Source organism: Lagenorhynchus albirostris, chromosome X, assembly GCF_949774975.1.
Source record: "Lagenorhynchus albirostris chromosome X, mLagAlb1.1, whole genome shotgun sequence".
Taxonomy (NCBI): domain Eukaryota; kingdom Metazoa; phylum Chordata; class Mammalia; order Artiodactyla; family Delphinidae; genus Lagenorhynchus; species Lagenorhynchus albirostris.
In genome coordinates this window covers 73,972,198-73,986,272 of record NC_083116.1, presented here as the reverse complement: position 1 = coordinate 73,986,272, position 14,075 = coordinate 73,972,198, and the positions used below count along the sequence as shown (strand labels likewise).

General features: G+C 52.6%; 1 protein-coding gene across 3 annotated transcripts in view; it reads left to right on the top strand.

Annotated features, from left to right (window-relative positions):
* STARD8 (StAR related lipid transfer domain containing 8) overlaps window positions 1-14,075 on the top strand; it is a 71,887-nt gene that overhangs the window by 30,966 nt on the left and 26,846 nt on the right. Inside the window, exon 1 of one of the 3 annotated variants that reach the window (XM_060137838.1) lies at window positions 455-587. The exons of 1 other annotated variant lie outside the window; for it this stretch is intronic. In XM_060137838.1, the coding sequence (XP_059993821.1) occupies window positions 479-587 (109 nt within the window). In that variant the 5' untranslated portion in view covers window positions 455-478. Of the gene's footprint in view, window positions 1-454; window positions 588-8,120; window positions 8,263-14,075 lie in introns of those variants that run through there. One more of the 3 variants, XM_060137841.1, reaches the window with a different exon arrangement.

Sequence of the window (14,075 nt, the reverse complement as noted above, 5' to 3'; positions counted from 1 at the left end):
GGCCCAGGAGTGAGTCAGTCCGCCAAGATGGCAAGAGCCATTGTTTCCTTCTGCATCTGGATGTCGCACAAGGTCTGCCGTTATGTCACGTGGTTGGTGAGATGTCCAGTAGACAGGAGGTGGAGGGACTGACCTGGTGACTAGAAAGACCCTCACTATCTCGAACTGGGGTGGGAGAAGTGGTATAGGTTGTGAGACACTTCTCAAATAGGGGGCCCGGGTGGAGAAGGCCGGAGGGGCACTCCAACCGCAGAGAGGAGGCCCGATGGCGATGGGGAGGCTGAGTAGTGGAGCTAAATGACTTGAGGCTGGTGTAGGACAGAGAAGGGGGAGTTTCTGCTCAAGGTGGGGGCGGGGAACTTTCTAGTCGCCCCTGGGGGCGGGGCTAGCTCGGCTCCTCCCTCCCTTCCTCGGCGCTGCCCGGCCGCGGGCTCAGTCCTGGGGCCTCCACCCGAGGCGCCGGAGCCGCCGCGGACTCATGGCCCAGGCGCAGGGCTGGGGACAGGCCTTGCGGCTCCCAAAGCTCCGGACGTGGACGCCGCGGGGTGTGAAGGACACCCGCTGGGACCCGCCGAGCTGGAAACCAGGTGATCAGAGCCGGGCGGACCCTGCGGGAGGTCGGGGCTCGGCTGCACTGAGCCCAGAGTCCCCGTGCTGCCACCCGCCGGCTCTGCACTCCCGGCCCCCTCGCCGCCTCGTCTGTTGCTCCAGTCCCGTTTTCGTGGATTTCATCTGTCCGTTTGTCTAAACCCCGCCCCTGGCTGGCAGCCCCCTTTTTCAGACGTTCCACCCCCGCAGCCTGCTTGCTTCTAATTCTTAGCCAGCTCTCTCAGTCCCTGGGTGCACCATCCTTTGATCCCTATGGTCTGACTGGCTTCGTCCCTACCCACCTCTCTCCCTGTGTGGGCATCCTCCTCTCAGAAAGAACAAAAACAGGCTACTATGGTTATTAACACATAGTAGGCAGTTTTAATAAACAGTATGTTCCTGGCCCCTTATTCCTCCAGCACTTTCTTTGTCGCTGCCTCTGGCGTGGCGCTTGCACCCTCCTCTATGTTTTCCTGTTCAACTATAGGTCTGACCCTCGGTCTGTATTTTACCTCTTCGTTCGAATATCTGTCCGTCCTTCTATCCCTCGTTTTGTCTCCATGTCTTACTACCTAGCCGGTAGCTCCCTACACTCCCCATCACCCCAAGGGTCTCTTCCTGCCCCACTTTGTCCCCTAGTTGTGTGACACAGCCCAGCCACCCTGGCAGCACATTTTAGTCAGCTGGTAAAGCCTAAAAGCTCCATCCCAGGGCCTGTTAACACTCCAACAGGCCTCTAAGAGTCCCTGTCACTTTGTCTTTTTTAAAATGGAAAAAATAGGGCTTCCTTGGTGGCGCAGTGGTTGAGAGTCCGCCTGCCGATGCAGGGGACACGGGTTCGTGCCCCGGTCCGGGAAGATCCCACATGCCGCCGAGCGGCTGGGCCCGTGAGCCATGGCCCTTGAGCCTGCGCGTCCGGAGCCTGTGCTCCGCAACGGGAGAGGCCACAACAGTGAGAGGCCCGCGTACCGACAAAAAAAAAAAAAAATAAAAAAAATAAAAAAAAAAAAATAAAAAAAAAAATAAAATGGAAAAAATATATGTTTCTTTGAGCATGGAAAAAAACCTTCCAGGCTCTGCCTGTTCCTTTTCCCTGGTAATTTTCCCCTTGCTCCCACTCAAAAGGCATATAGGGAATAGCAAACCAGGTTTAGATTTGTCATGGAACTTCAATGCATTGAAGGATGGGGGCTGTGGAGATCCTCAGATCATACCCTCTGATTGTATATATGTGGACACTGAAGCCCAGAGAGGGCAAGACTCTCAGTCCAGTCACACAGCGTCTCTGTGGTAGAAGCAGGGTAGAAGCCAGAGTTGCAGTGTCCTGTCCCCTGATCCAGGAGCCTTCATGAGAGTGGGACCCAGAAGCTGCTTTCCTGGTGTTTCTTGGGGATCAGTTGATCCAGAGACATCAGATATGCAACCTGGGAGCCTTGCTGTCCTCTCCTGTCTCCTTGTCCTCTGGGACCTAACCTGGCTGCCCATCTGCCTGGGTTGGGCATTCTCCATCCGGGGCTGCTATTGCCTCCTACACTGACATGGGAGTTCCAGGAAGGTAGGGACCCTTGTTGGGCCTATCTACCCTGTTCCCCACGCAAGCCCCTGTCAGTGCCTGGATGTCCATGTTGACTGACAGGTTGATGTGTATGCGTAGGGGAGCCCTGGTGCTGGCTCAGGGTCAGATCAGAAATTTGGGGTGTGTGTGTGTGTGTGTGTGTGTGTGTGTGTGTGTGTGTGTGTGTGTAGGGATATTGAGGAGGCGGAGAGCTGTGCTTGCCAAAGGGCCCAGTGAGATGAGACAGGGACTCCAAGGCCAAGGAGAACCCACACCCTTTGCTGAGTTGCCCTCTCTGATGTCATCCTGGGGCCTCTAAGGGCTATCCTTCAGGGGAAGGAGGCAGGGTGGATGGGTGGCCAGGGGCCAGGCACTGTCTGTCTGAATTGAGATTGCCAAGCCCCAGAGACCCACAATCACAGGGTTGGTCTGGGCCAGGCTGTGGGCAGGACCTGTAAAAGCTACTCTCCGCCCCCATCCTCCCCCTCACCCCAGCAGCCCTCCAACTTTGTGGGCTGCAGCATGAGGTCAGGCTGTGGTGGGCTGGTGGTGGAGCCTGTGGGTGGGGAGGAAGAGTCCCCTCTTTCCTCCTCCTTCATCTCCTCCTCACCCTCCCAGAGTTTGTCTTGGGAGCTGCTTCCTGGGAGGGACATGTGGAAGGGTCCCAGGCAAGGGGGCAGGATCCTGAGCTCTGTTCAGGGTTTCTGGGTATCTGCTGCAGGGTGAGCTGAGGACAGCACTGGAGGCAGAGGACAGGTCTCCAGCCATCTGGACCAGCTTGGCCTCAGCCCCCTCGCTTTCTCTGCATTTCACCTCAGCCCTACCCCTTCCTTTATTGCACTTTCTTCTGCTCTTTCTCACCTGGCTGCCTGCTAACCCCCATCCTCAGAGGACCCTCACACCCCACCACCCCTTCCTTTACAGAAGCCCCATGCATGTAGGGTTTCTGGGAGCCCCACCCCTTGGGGACACACAGAGAAGCTCACAGGAGCAGAGAATTATCTGGAAAGAAGGGACCGTAGAAACCCGGACCCAGCCCTGTTTTTCCAGATGAGGAAACTGAGCCTAGACAGGAAGGAGCAAGTTGAGGGCTGAAACTAGATCAGGCAGAGGGAGCTGTTGGGGAGGTTAGAGGGACTTTCCTCTGACCTCAGCTGCTTGTATGTGTGCATGGGGAGGGTGCGAGGCAAGGTGAGGGGTTCGAGCTGGAAGTGGGCTTGCCTTTGCTCATTTCCCTTCAGCACACTGTGACCTTCCTCTGAAGGACAGGAATGGCATGGGGTGTGGGGGCTGGGGGTGGACATCCTGCTCCGGGTGTCCGTGCCCAGTGTGACCCCACCTATTTCGTTTGGCCCAAGGCAGGCCGATTTCCCCAAGGGAATGGGGTGGGGGGTGGGGAGAGTACTGTGGGGTGGTGCACCATCTGCTTGCAGCAGAAAACCTCTAGCTCCTTTGAGATAGGCCAGTAAAGCCAGGCAGGGGTCCTATCCTGGGTGTGAAAGGGGCCCATCGCTGGGTCTGTTGTGTGGATGCTGCAGGATGCCATCAAGCTGACACTATATCTGGTGTTTGTTAGGAACAGAGAGACAGGCTCTCGGATGTCTGAGGAAGAGCCCCGGACAGGGACTGAGTAGGCCTGGGTTTTCTGCCTGCAGCCGTCTAGTCCAAATGTCTGGAGGTAGTCATGAGCTGCCCCAACACTCTCCTCTTGACGGCTGCAGAAGGCAGGTGGGAGGGAATGAGTGCCTCTGTGTCCTAGCTCAAGGAGGGAGAGCCCAGAAAGGGCAAAAGTGACCCTTGAAACTCCCCTGGCCTGTGCCTGGCTTGGCCAGTGCTCCAACTCCCCTCACAGCCAGCCCAGGGCTCCCAGCCCAACACAGAGCTCCCTGCTGCAGAATGCTCTGGGGTGTGGGGTGAGCACAGCCATGGCAGACCCCTGGGTTGTGAGCTGACAGGGGGTCTTTGTGCTCCTCCCAGGACATAGCTCTCTGTCCCCCACCCCCGCTTGGCAGTGCTCAGTGGGGTGTCTGTGTGCCCCTCACCTTTGCAAGCCCCTCCCACCACTACATTTTCCCCTCCCCACATCTGGCCCTACTCCAGCTACCCCCTTAGTGCACACTCCCCTGACATGGCCACAGCTCCTCAGGAATTTTTTTTTTTTACCACCTGTCACAATCCCACGTTGTGGCAGCCTGATCAATAGCCCCTTTTCATGAGGCTGGGTGGGGGCCCTAAACCACCAGGGAGCGGTCCTTTACCCTCTCAGGCCTGATGGGTGGGCTTTCCATGAGGCCTGCAGGAATATGTGTGCAAGTGTGAGTGCGTGTGTCAGGGCACCCATGGTCTTGTGCTGGGCAGGGCTGGTCTGAGGGCAATTGATTTTCCCCTCGCAGCTCCTACTCCTCTTTTTTTCTTCCCAGCTGAGTTCCCTGGAATTATTTGCTGCTGCACCTTCAGCTGCATGGAAAAGAGTAGTGGAAGAGTCTGTTGGGTTCCTACCTGACGTTACCCTGGGCCATTCTGGAGTGGGGCTATGGGTCTACCTGCAACAGCCTGAGGAACCCCCATCCTGGGCAGGGAGGGGTGTAGGGACTTTTAAGTCCTCAGATAGGTGCTTATTGGGATGCAAGTGTCTCAGAGTGAGGCTCAGGGTAAGGGCATATAGAGTTTCGCTCTGCCACTGCCTAGAAGGAAAGAGCTGATTGGCCCTGGCAAAAAGCTTAGCTCTGCAACACCTTCAGTGCCATCCTGTCACCTGTCACCTTTTACAGTACAGCCTCACATCCATTGTCTCAACTTTGCCCACTAGGGATTGTACTCTCCCCTCATTTTACAGATGAAGAAACTGATGGTTGGAGCAGCACAATGACTTTCCCTGGGTGACACAGCCAGAAAGCTGTAGAACTGGGACTAGCACCCAACTCTCCTACTTCCTGATCCAGGGCTCACTCTACCATTTCTCAGTGCCTCTGTCACCATATCTAACACTTAGAAGCACTGTCTAGGTGCCAGCCACTGTTCTAAGTGTCACTTAGTCCAGTGGATCTGCTTAGCAGCAGAATAAGGTCAGGACTATGATTATCGTCCACACATTACAGATGAGGAGACTGAGGCACAGAAAGTTGGAAAGTAATTTGCCCAAGGTCACACAGCTAGTAAGTAGCAGAGTTGCACTTTGTACCCAGGTTGTCTGGCTCCAGAATCCATTGTACTGCCTTTTGTATGACACAGTTGGGCTGTGGTAGTGGTAGAATGAGGGAAGCGCTGTGCCTCAGGCATAGAAACACACGCATTCACACTGAGGCTTTTTCACCTGCCCTCAGCCTACCCCCATGAAGACTCTACATTTCTCTGCCTGATGGTTGAGCTGACATCCAGGGCGGCAGCAGCACTATAGGACACACAGGAAATAGGGGGGTTTATGGAAAAAGGGATGGCAAAGACCTGGAGGCTCCAGTTATCTCTAGAGTCATTCAAATTGCAGCCCAGAAAGGAACCTGTGAAAAGGTACCATGTTCTCATCTTCCAGGCACCATTACCGAATATCTGTTCTATGCAAGACTCTGACTTAGGTTGGGGGTGGGGGGCTTGGGGAACAAGGGCTGCTGGTGGTTGAAGGAGATGAACTATCTTTGTTTTCCTGACAAGGCTGAGCTCTCCTTGCTTTTCTGAAGCTCATGGGATACGGGAAAGATCAAAAAACACCTAGAGAAATAGCCTAGACATTGCTTGGGCCATTTCAGAATGTCACAGTGTGCATGGCAAATATTAGGATTGTAGCTTTCGCTGACTATTGTGTTCACTCATTACCAGATTTTTTTTTTTTTTTTTTTTTTTTTGTCGGTACGCGGGCCTCTCACTGTTGTGGCCTCTCCCGTTGCGGAGCACAGGCTCCGGACGTGCAGGCTCAAGGGCCATGGCTCACGGGCCCAGCCGCTCGGCGGCATGTGGGATCTTCCCGGACCGGGGCACGAACCCGTGTCCCCTGCATCGGCAGGCGGACTCTTAACCACTGCGCCACCAGGGAAGCCCCAGATGTTTTTATTGAGTGCCTAGTCTATGCCAGGCACTGTGAAGCTCTTGTTCTCATTATTTATAGCAATTGCTCCTTTTGTAGTTTTTGTACTCTTTGTAGTTTTTGTACTTCCTGCAGTTTTCTCTTTTGCAGTTTTCAGGTTTGATTGCCTTTTTTTTTTTTTTAAAGAATTGGGTATCTCAGAACCCATCATATCTGATTCAGTTAAATGTATATACCAAAAGGTAAATTGGGTTTTTTGCTCATCATTCGTTTGATTGTATTTATTCGTGGTTGTCCCTTGAGTATCTTTTAACATACATTCACCCATTAGCAAACATTATTGAGAAGCTACTGTAGGCACTGTGCTTGGTGTCATGCGGTGGATGGAATCTGCTCTGACATGGTTTCCTGCCCTTAGGGAAGCTCTAGGATCATTGCAGGACCCACACTCTTATATTGTTCTAGCCTTTTCCAGAAGCAAGATAAGTTGGGCTCCAACTCAGAGCCTTAGGGATACTTACAAATATAGCAACCCAGTCTCAGGAAGGTCATCTTGAGTGACCCATCATAAAGGTTTCTTCCCACACATCATAAAAGTTTCGGACTCTGGGTAGGATTTTGTTTCCAGGAGTGAGTTCTGGCATACAGGCCTCATCCACATCCAAGACCCAAGGGGACATGGCTCATCTGGAGCAAAGTGCCAGCTGTGTGCGGTTATGCCATTGAGAGGAAAAGAGGAGTACACACTGGAGGTAGCCTTGCTTCACCGTTTCTCCTCTGATTCTCATCAGGGCTGGCAGGGAAGGAAGGTGGAAGAATTCCAATTTGGCCTAGTGTACTGAAGGCCAGACAAGAGGGGTCACCTGGGGCTAGGTCTGGCTCTACCATTGCCTCGGACGACCTTAAGAAAGTTGTAGTCCTAAGAAACATTAATTTTTGCTCTCCTCAGTGTTGGGTACCCTAGGCAACAAGTTGGATGCAGTCCCTGCTTTCTAGGAATCTCAGCTTCGTTTCTCCCATCCGTTAGGTATGAAATCTCCCATCTGTTAGAACACCGGTGTGCAGGTATTGTTACTGACATGGATTTGCTGGGGAAACTTGAGTGAGTCATCTCTTCTTAGTTTCTGTATTTGTAAATGTGGAGGATGGTGATTGGATGGCATGGGGTCTTGGGTATTTCCATCCCTGGCTAATAGGAGTCCCCAAGTCAACAATGAAATCAAAATGTGAACTTGTGCTGGACCCTTGTGAGGAAAGGCAAGAGAGAAATCAAATCTTAACACGCGGTTTCTTACTGAATTTAAACAGGCTTTCTGGTGGTACTTGCTGTCACAACTCTTGGGAGCCCTCTCCTACTATGATTAATGCAAACGCCCCAAGTTTTCCGTGCATTTCTCTGCAGAGGTAGAGTCTGGACACGGGACAGAGAGTGGGGGAGTTGCAGAATGCTGAGGCCTGAACAAGGTGGGAATGGCAACTTCCTTCTCAAATATCTAATGTTCTCTTGGTTGCCCCAACTAATTGGAGATCTCACCAAAGTTGTGTCTTCTGAACTCCCTGTAAATTATCCTCAGCAAGCCACTGAACCTTCCCGTGCACATGGCGTAAGTATTTAAATTCCCCCCCCCCCCCCGCCACGGTGCCAGTCACTTACAGAGCTCAATAGATATTAGTCTGCGTGCCCGGCCACCCGGTTCCTTCACCCTTAGTTGCTGGCCCTGGGCTTGTGCCTTGTCCCAGCCCCCCCGCATTGGTGTGACCGGAGGAAGTGGCAGCAGCGCGAGGATTGGAAGAACTCGAAGGCAGAGCCCCGCCCACCACAATTTGGGCCGCTTTCTGGGGAGTTCGGTGGGCCGGACTGCGCCCTCATTGGTCGAAGGTCCCGTAGGTGGGCGGGGCTTCCCCGCCACCCGACTCGCCGCTGCTCCCTCCCCACCTGCGCAGAGAGTGGCCCGCGGCTTGACAACAGCTAAGCGGCCGCGGCAGCTGCTCCTCTGGCTGGCACCGTTACCCCCGCCCAACCCCAGGCTCCGCGCGTGCCTCCCGTCCGCTGGCAGCTGCGTCGGGGTCTCGAACCCAAAGCGACGGACGCGGCCTCCAGGTAGGAGTTGGGGCGACGGCCAGGGGAGGTCGGGGCCGGCGGGGGGCCGGGGCTCTCTCGCCTCGCCTCTCCTCGCCTCACCTCTCCGGCGCGCTCCGGCCCCCGCTCTTAGCGGTTCGGCTGCGCGGTGTCCACGGGAGACGCGGAGGGAGCGAGCCGAGCCATTTGCGTCCCCAGGATTTGAGGCCGCTGTCGCCGAAATTGGGGGAACCCCGGAGCCCGCCAGCCGCGCTTCTCCCTAGGAAGCCTCGGGAGTGGGGTGGTGGAAGGCGGCTGTCCGCCCATTACCCCCGGGCCTGACTGGAGCCCGGAGCCGTAGCTCAGGGGCTTCGGAGACGGGCTGGAACTGGGCGAGGTGGCGGGGCTTGGGCTTTGCGGTCGGGTCACGCCGCTTTTCCTTTCCTCTCCTCCTTCCTCTGCTTTGAGCGCATTTCCAGGAAGCCCCTGGTTGGGCGGCATGGGCTTTCCCCTCGGCCACTGCCTTCCTTCTGAGAAACGCCCGGACTTTCCTGGTATTGAGGTGGCAGCGGGGATCAAGCGAAAACCTTTGGATAAGTCGCTTCTTCCAGGGCTCAGTTTCTCCATGAAGTCCAAAATGGGTTTAGATTAGAGAACCTCTGAGCAAAGGCCTTTTAGTGGAAGTTTTTGGGATTTCCCAATTAGATAGTCTGAGGTTCTCTCCATTTCTCTTCTCCCAAACTCTTTAAAGTACTGAGTTACGACTCAGGGAACCAGGGCTCAGCCACTAATTCATGTGACCTTAGGCGAGTCATGCTACTTCTGTGGGCCACAGTGTTTTCAACTGCACCTTGGGTGGTGGGCTGGAATTCGGTATCTAAAGGGCCAGTCTCTTCCACCCTGACATCTGGTGACTTGTCCAGGCTCCTAAACTGGCAGGTAAAGGGTTGTTTCTGAGATGCTTGGGGCGACAGGAGCTTTGCAGATGGAGAGCCTTGTGGTGATTATGCAGCTAAGCCAGCTGGAAAACTAGTGGTGTTGGGAAGGGCAAGCAGGACAGCAGCCAGACTGGTGGGGAGTTGTGGGGCCAATGCAGAGCCCTGGGCCCCAGAGGTTGGGCTGGAGGGCCCTGGCATGTCTCCATCTCACTCAGAGCACCCACGTCTGCCGACCCCGAAGGAGACGGTGATGAATCACACCCAGGGCTATTTTCAAACCCTGACTCCTACTGTGGACCTGTTCCTGCTCCCACTCTAGGGGTTGATGTCCCCACCCACCGTCTGTCTTACTGCTCTCTGAATTTTCCCTTCACTTTCATCCTCCTGGAGTAGAAGAGAGACAGTTCTTGTCGGGGGAATGAGAGGGCAGGCAGCCCAAGGGCGTAGAGAAGGTGGTGACTGCAGGTGGTTTCTGAGTGGTTGATGGAGTGAACCAAAAGAATGTGATGGGAATGATGGTTTTAGGGGTGGGGGATTCTTTCACCCTAAAGCTACAGCTACCATACTGCTGGACATTCTGGGCTGGTCCTCATTTCCAGGATTTGGCCTTTGTCCAACTATGTTCTGGATTTGGGATTTGGAATTTCTATTCCCTGGACCTCTGTAGTTAGAAAACACCACATGGATAGAGTCTGGTTTCCCCTATTTGCTTGCCTTTTCTCCCCTCCGTAAGCAGTTCTTGGAGAAGTATGCTAAACCTCTCTGTGCATCTGCCGCTCCTCTCCCTGATCTGGAGAGGAGAGGGAGATGATATCTGGAGGTGTTTAGGGCAAGAAGAGGCCGAAGTTGCACTAAAGGGCTGTGTACCCTGTGTGAGTCCTGGGGCGGGGGCGGGTGGCATGAGTCTTGCGGGGAAGACAGAAGACAACACTTCCTGAGTTTGTACAGAGGAGTGAAGGAAGTGGCACAGAGAAGTCCAAACTTTGACACTCTCTGTCTTCTTGAGGTTTAAAAATTCCATTCTTTTTTTTTTAAACATCTTTATTGGGGTATAATTGCTTTACAATGGTGTGTTAGTTTCTGCTTTATAACAAAGGGAATCAGTTATACATATACATATGTTCCCATATCTCTTCCCTCTTGTGTCTCCCTCCCTCCCACCCTCCCTATCCGAACCCCTCCAGGCGGTCACAAAGCACCGGGCGATGTCCCTGTGCCATGCGGCTGCTTCCCACTAGCTATCTACCTTACGTTTGTTAGTGTGTATATGTCCATGACTCTCTCTCGCCCTGTCACAGCTCACCCTTCCCCCTCCCCTTATCCTCAAGTCCGTTCTCCAGTAGGTCTGTGTCGTTATTCCTGTCTTACCCCTAGGTTCTTCATGACATTTTTTTCTCTTCTTAAATTCCATATATATGTGTTAGCATACGGTATTTGTCTTTCTCTTTCTGACTTACTTCACTGTGTATGACAGACTCTAGGTCTATCCACCTCATTACAAATAGCTCAATTTCGTTTCTTTTTATGGCTGAGTAATATTCCATTGTATATATGTGCCACATCTTCTTTATCCATTCATCCGAGATGGGCACTTAGGTTGTTTCCATCTCCGGGCTATTGTAAATAGAGCTGCAATGAACATTTTGGTACATGACTCTTTTTGAATTTTGGTTTTCTCAGGGTATATGCCCAGTAGCGGGATTGCTGTAGATTGGAGGGGGAACAGAGGACCCCTGGAGCCGGGTATAGGGATAACAGCAGCAACACAAAAGCAAGAAAGTCCGGAAGGCCTCCCTTAGAGGATCGAGTCTTTAATGGGGCTGCTGTGGCAGCAGTCAGTGCTTTTCTGCCCGGAGACTCCTGGAGCTCCCTGTTCCAGCCTTGGAAAGTTCAGTTTCAACAGATGACAGGTTTAACAAAGGCAGGCTGTGCCTCCACCTTCTTGGGGAAGGTGGGGCATAGGGTCTCTCACTGGAAGAAGGAGTTGCCTCTGGCTTGAATAGGATAAGGAGAACTTTTTTCTTGGACTCCCAGTTTGGGTAAGATGAAGTGCCATGGCCCTGGGCCTTTGGAAGGCTGTTATCAGATAAAGTAAAGATAGGGGATCTGAAAGATGCAAGGGCTCTAGGATGGGATGTGTGAACTCCCCCACCCTGCAACCCTAAACAGAGGAGTTGAGCACAGGGCTGGAAACACAGTTATTGGTGTCAAGTGTTTATTACAGCTTTATTCATCTGTGACCCGGGGCCTTGGTTTATGTGTGTATATTAAGGGGGAGCGGGTCCTAGTAAATTTGAATCAGTGGACAGGAGGCACCAGTCTGGGCCCTTGTCACCAGTCTGAAGTGCTGTGTTTGTGTGTTGAGTCTCCTCTTGCCCAGCCTGCCACCTTGGGAACTTGCATGCCCACTGTTGCTGTCCCTATTTACCCGAGACCTCTCAGGGACTGCAGAACTGGAGGTTAAGTTCCTCAGGAGTCCAGCATGGTGTGGGGCCAAGAACTGGGGACTGGGAGCAGGACTCATGGAGGTTTAAATCCAGGCTCTGCTGCTCCACTCAATCTCTCAGACTCTTAATTTTTCCCCGTTTTTTTCCACTTTACTGGATTAAACAAGAGGATCCATGGCTAAGTGCTTGGTGAACTACCAAGTGCTATATAAATTATTAGTCATTAAGTTCTTGGTACTAGGTCTTGTGGAGGACACAAAGTGTAACCCCCACCTTCAGGGAACCTACCATCTAGTAGATGGGGGTTAGTGGCATGAATGATACATGACACACTAAGTCTTTACCTCAGTGAGGGCTTTAAAAAATTATTATGGAGAATTTCGAACATACATAAAAGTAGAGATGATTAATGTAATAAGGTCCCATGTGCTCGTCACCCACCTTCAACAGCCGTTAGCCCATGGCCAATCCTTCCCTGTATATGCCTTCATCTACTTCATTCTCTTTCTTGTTATTTTGACATGAATCCCAGACACCTTTTGATTTATCTATAAATAGTCATATATATAATATATATGTATATATTATATATATATATGTGATAGGGACTTAAATGATAGACACTGCACCACTATCACACTTTAAAACAGTCCCTTAATATCATCAAATATCCTAACAGTGTTCATATTTCCAATTGTTAAGGAGGATATTTTGCCCTGGGAGGCCTGACCAGGGAGCAGTGGCTTTTGACTGAGGGGAAGGGACTGACAGAGGCAGTGACATTTGAGCTGAACCTTGAAAGAGAGGCCCAGGAAAGGTCTGAGCTGGAGGGATTATGGAGCCCTATCCCCATGTTTTACAGTGCCTGCTGCCATCTCTGAAGCTCTGGCTCTGGGGCTCGGGCTCCCAAGGCTGACTTGTGGAAAGTACATGCGTGCTTTGGTTCTCTAGTAGTAAATGAGAGTTCTGAGTCTCTTGCTGGCCTCCCCAGTTCCAGGGCCACCCAGGATCTTGAGGTCGGCAGGCCTGGGAGAATTCCTGGGAGGCTGCTTGCCTCCTGGCCCCTCCCCTGCCCCTGGCCCCTGAGGCCAGTTCCATTTCAGAGCAAAACAGGATGCATTCAGGATGAGCGTCTTTCCCAGCTTGTCATCTAATCACCATGACCCAGCTTGGAGCTTCCTCTCTCATTCATGATAAAAACCCTCACTGTCTCGCTTTTCCCTCCCACTCCAGTAAGGGTGTGCTGACTTCCTCCATATCCGGGCCAGCCTTCCTCCACCCCTGTGTGGAGCTGAGAGAGAGCTTCCCTCATCCAGGCCTTGCTGCCCCAGAGTCTCCTGCTCTTGGGCTGTCCTTGGGAAAGGAGTGGCTCCTTTCCAACAAGCCTGGGGTCCTGCCACTGCTTGGTTAATGATTGAGCCACATAATAACCACTTTGGAAAGTCACCTCTAGGGATGGCCATTAACTAACTCTTTGTCCACCCCAGGCCTTAAAGGGACCCCATTTCTGAGCCCTTACCTTCCCCCAAGGGGACATTAATGAACATTCAGTCATGGGAACTTCTGGGGCCAATTAAACTTCTGCTCCTCTGTTTTCACTTGAGCAAACAGAAGTAGTCATTCACATTGCTTGAAGGACACATATGCAACTTGGGTGGTATTACAGAGAGGGGCAGGGAGTTGAGTTAATAGGGATTCCGATGGACAGTGGGGTAGGAGTTTTTTGGGGTTTTTTTAGGCATCGGAGTCATAAGGGGGTTGGGGTGTTTCCAGGAGCAGCTGACTCCCTCATCTCAATCTGAAAGTCTAAAAGAGCAAGAAATGCCCACCCAAAGGGTTTGCCATTACTGGGTTTTGGGGTGGAGCTGTGTGTGTGTGTTTTCAGTCCACTGTAGGTCCCTTCACACCAGGTTGGGACATGAGGCCTGAGACCTCCATAGTGGAGGAGGAGACCTTCCTCAGAGAACCTGTATCTTGACAAGCAGTGGGAGTTGGGAAGGGTCAAGCTAGGACCCAGGTCCAATTTAGAAAGCTCTAGACCACAAGAGGCTTTCTGCAGTTTCAGTGAGACGGGAAGGAAACAACATTTAGTGAACCCTGTGGGCCTACGATAGGGTCAGGAAACCTGGCTTCTGGTTGTGTCTCTCTATAGCTACCTCTCCATGAGTGACTTCAGAGAAGACATTTGCTTTCTCTGGACCTAGATCTTTAAAATGCAGGGCCCATGGCATGGACTCAGTGGTCTCCCAGGCTTCCTTTTAGCCATGAGAGTATGCGTTTCCAGTCAAGAGCATTTTCTTATCCACAAGGCAAAGGTGAGCTGGCTTCAAATTCTGCCAGGGCCAATCACTAAATACTCTTAGCCGGCTGGTCAGTTAGGGCTGCCGGGGCCTTGAGCTGCCAGAGCTTGGGTTTTCCTTGAGCATGGGCTTTTGTGCAGTTTGCTCTCTCGCCCCTCCTCATGTTTCCA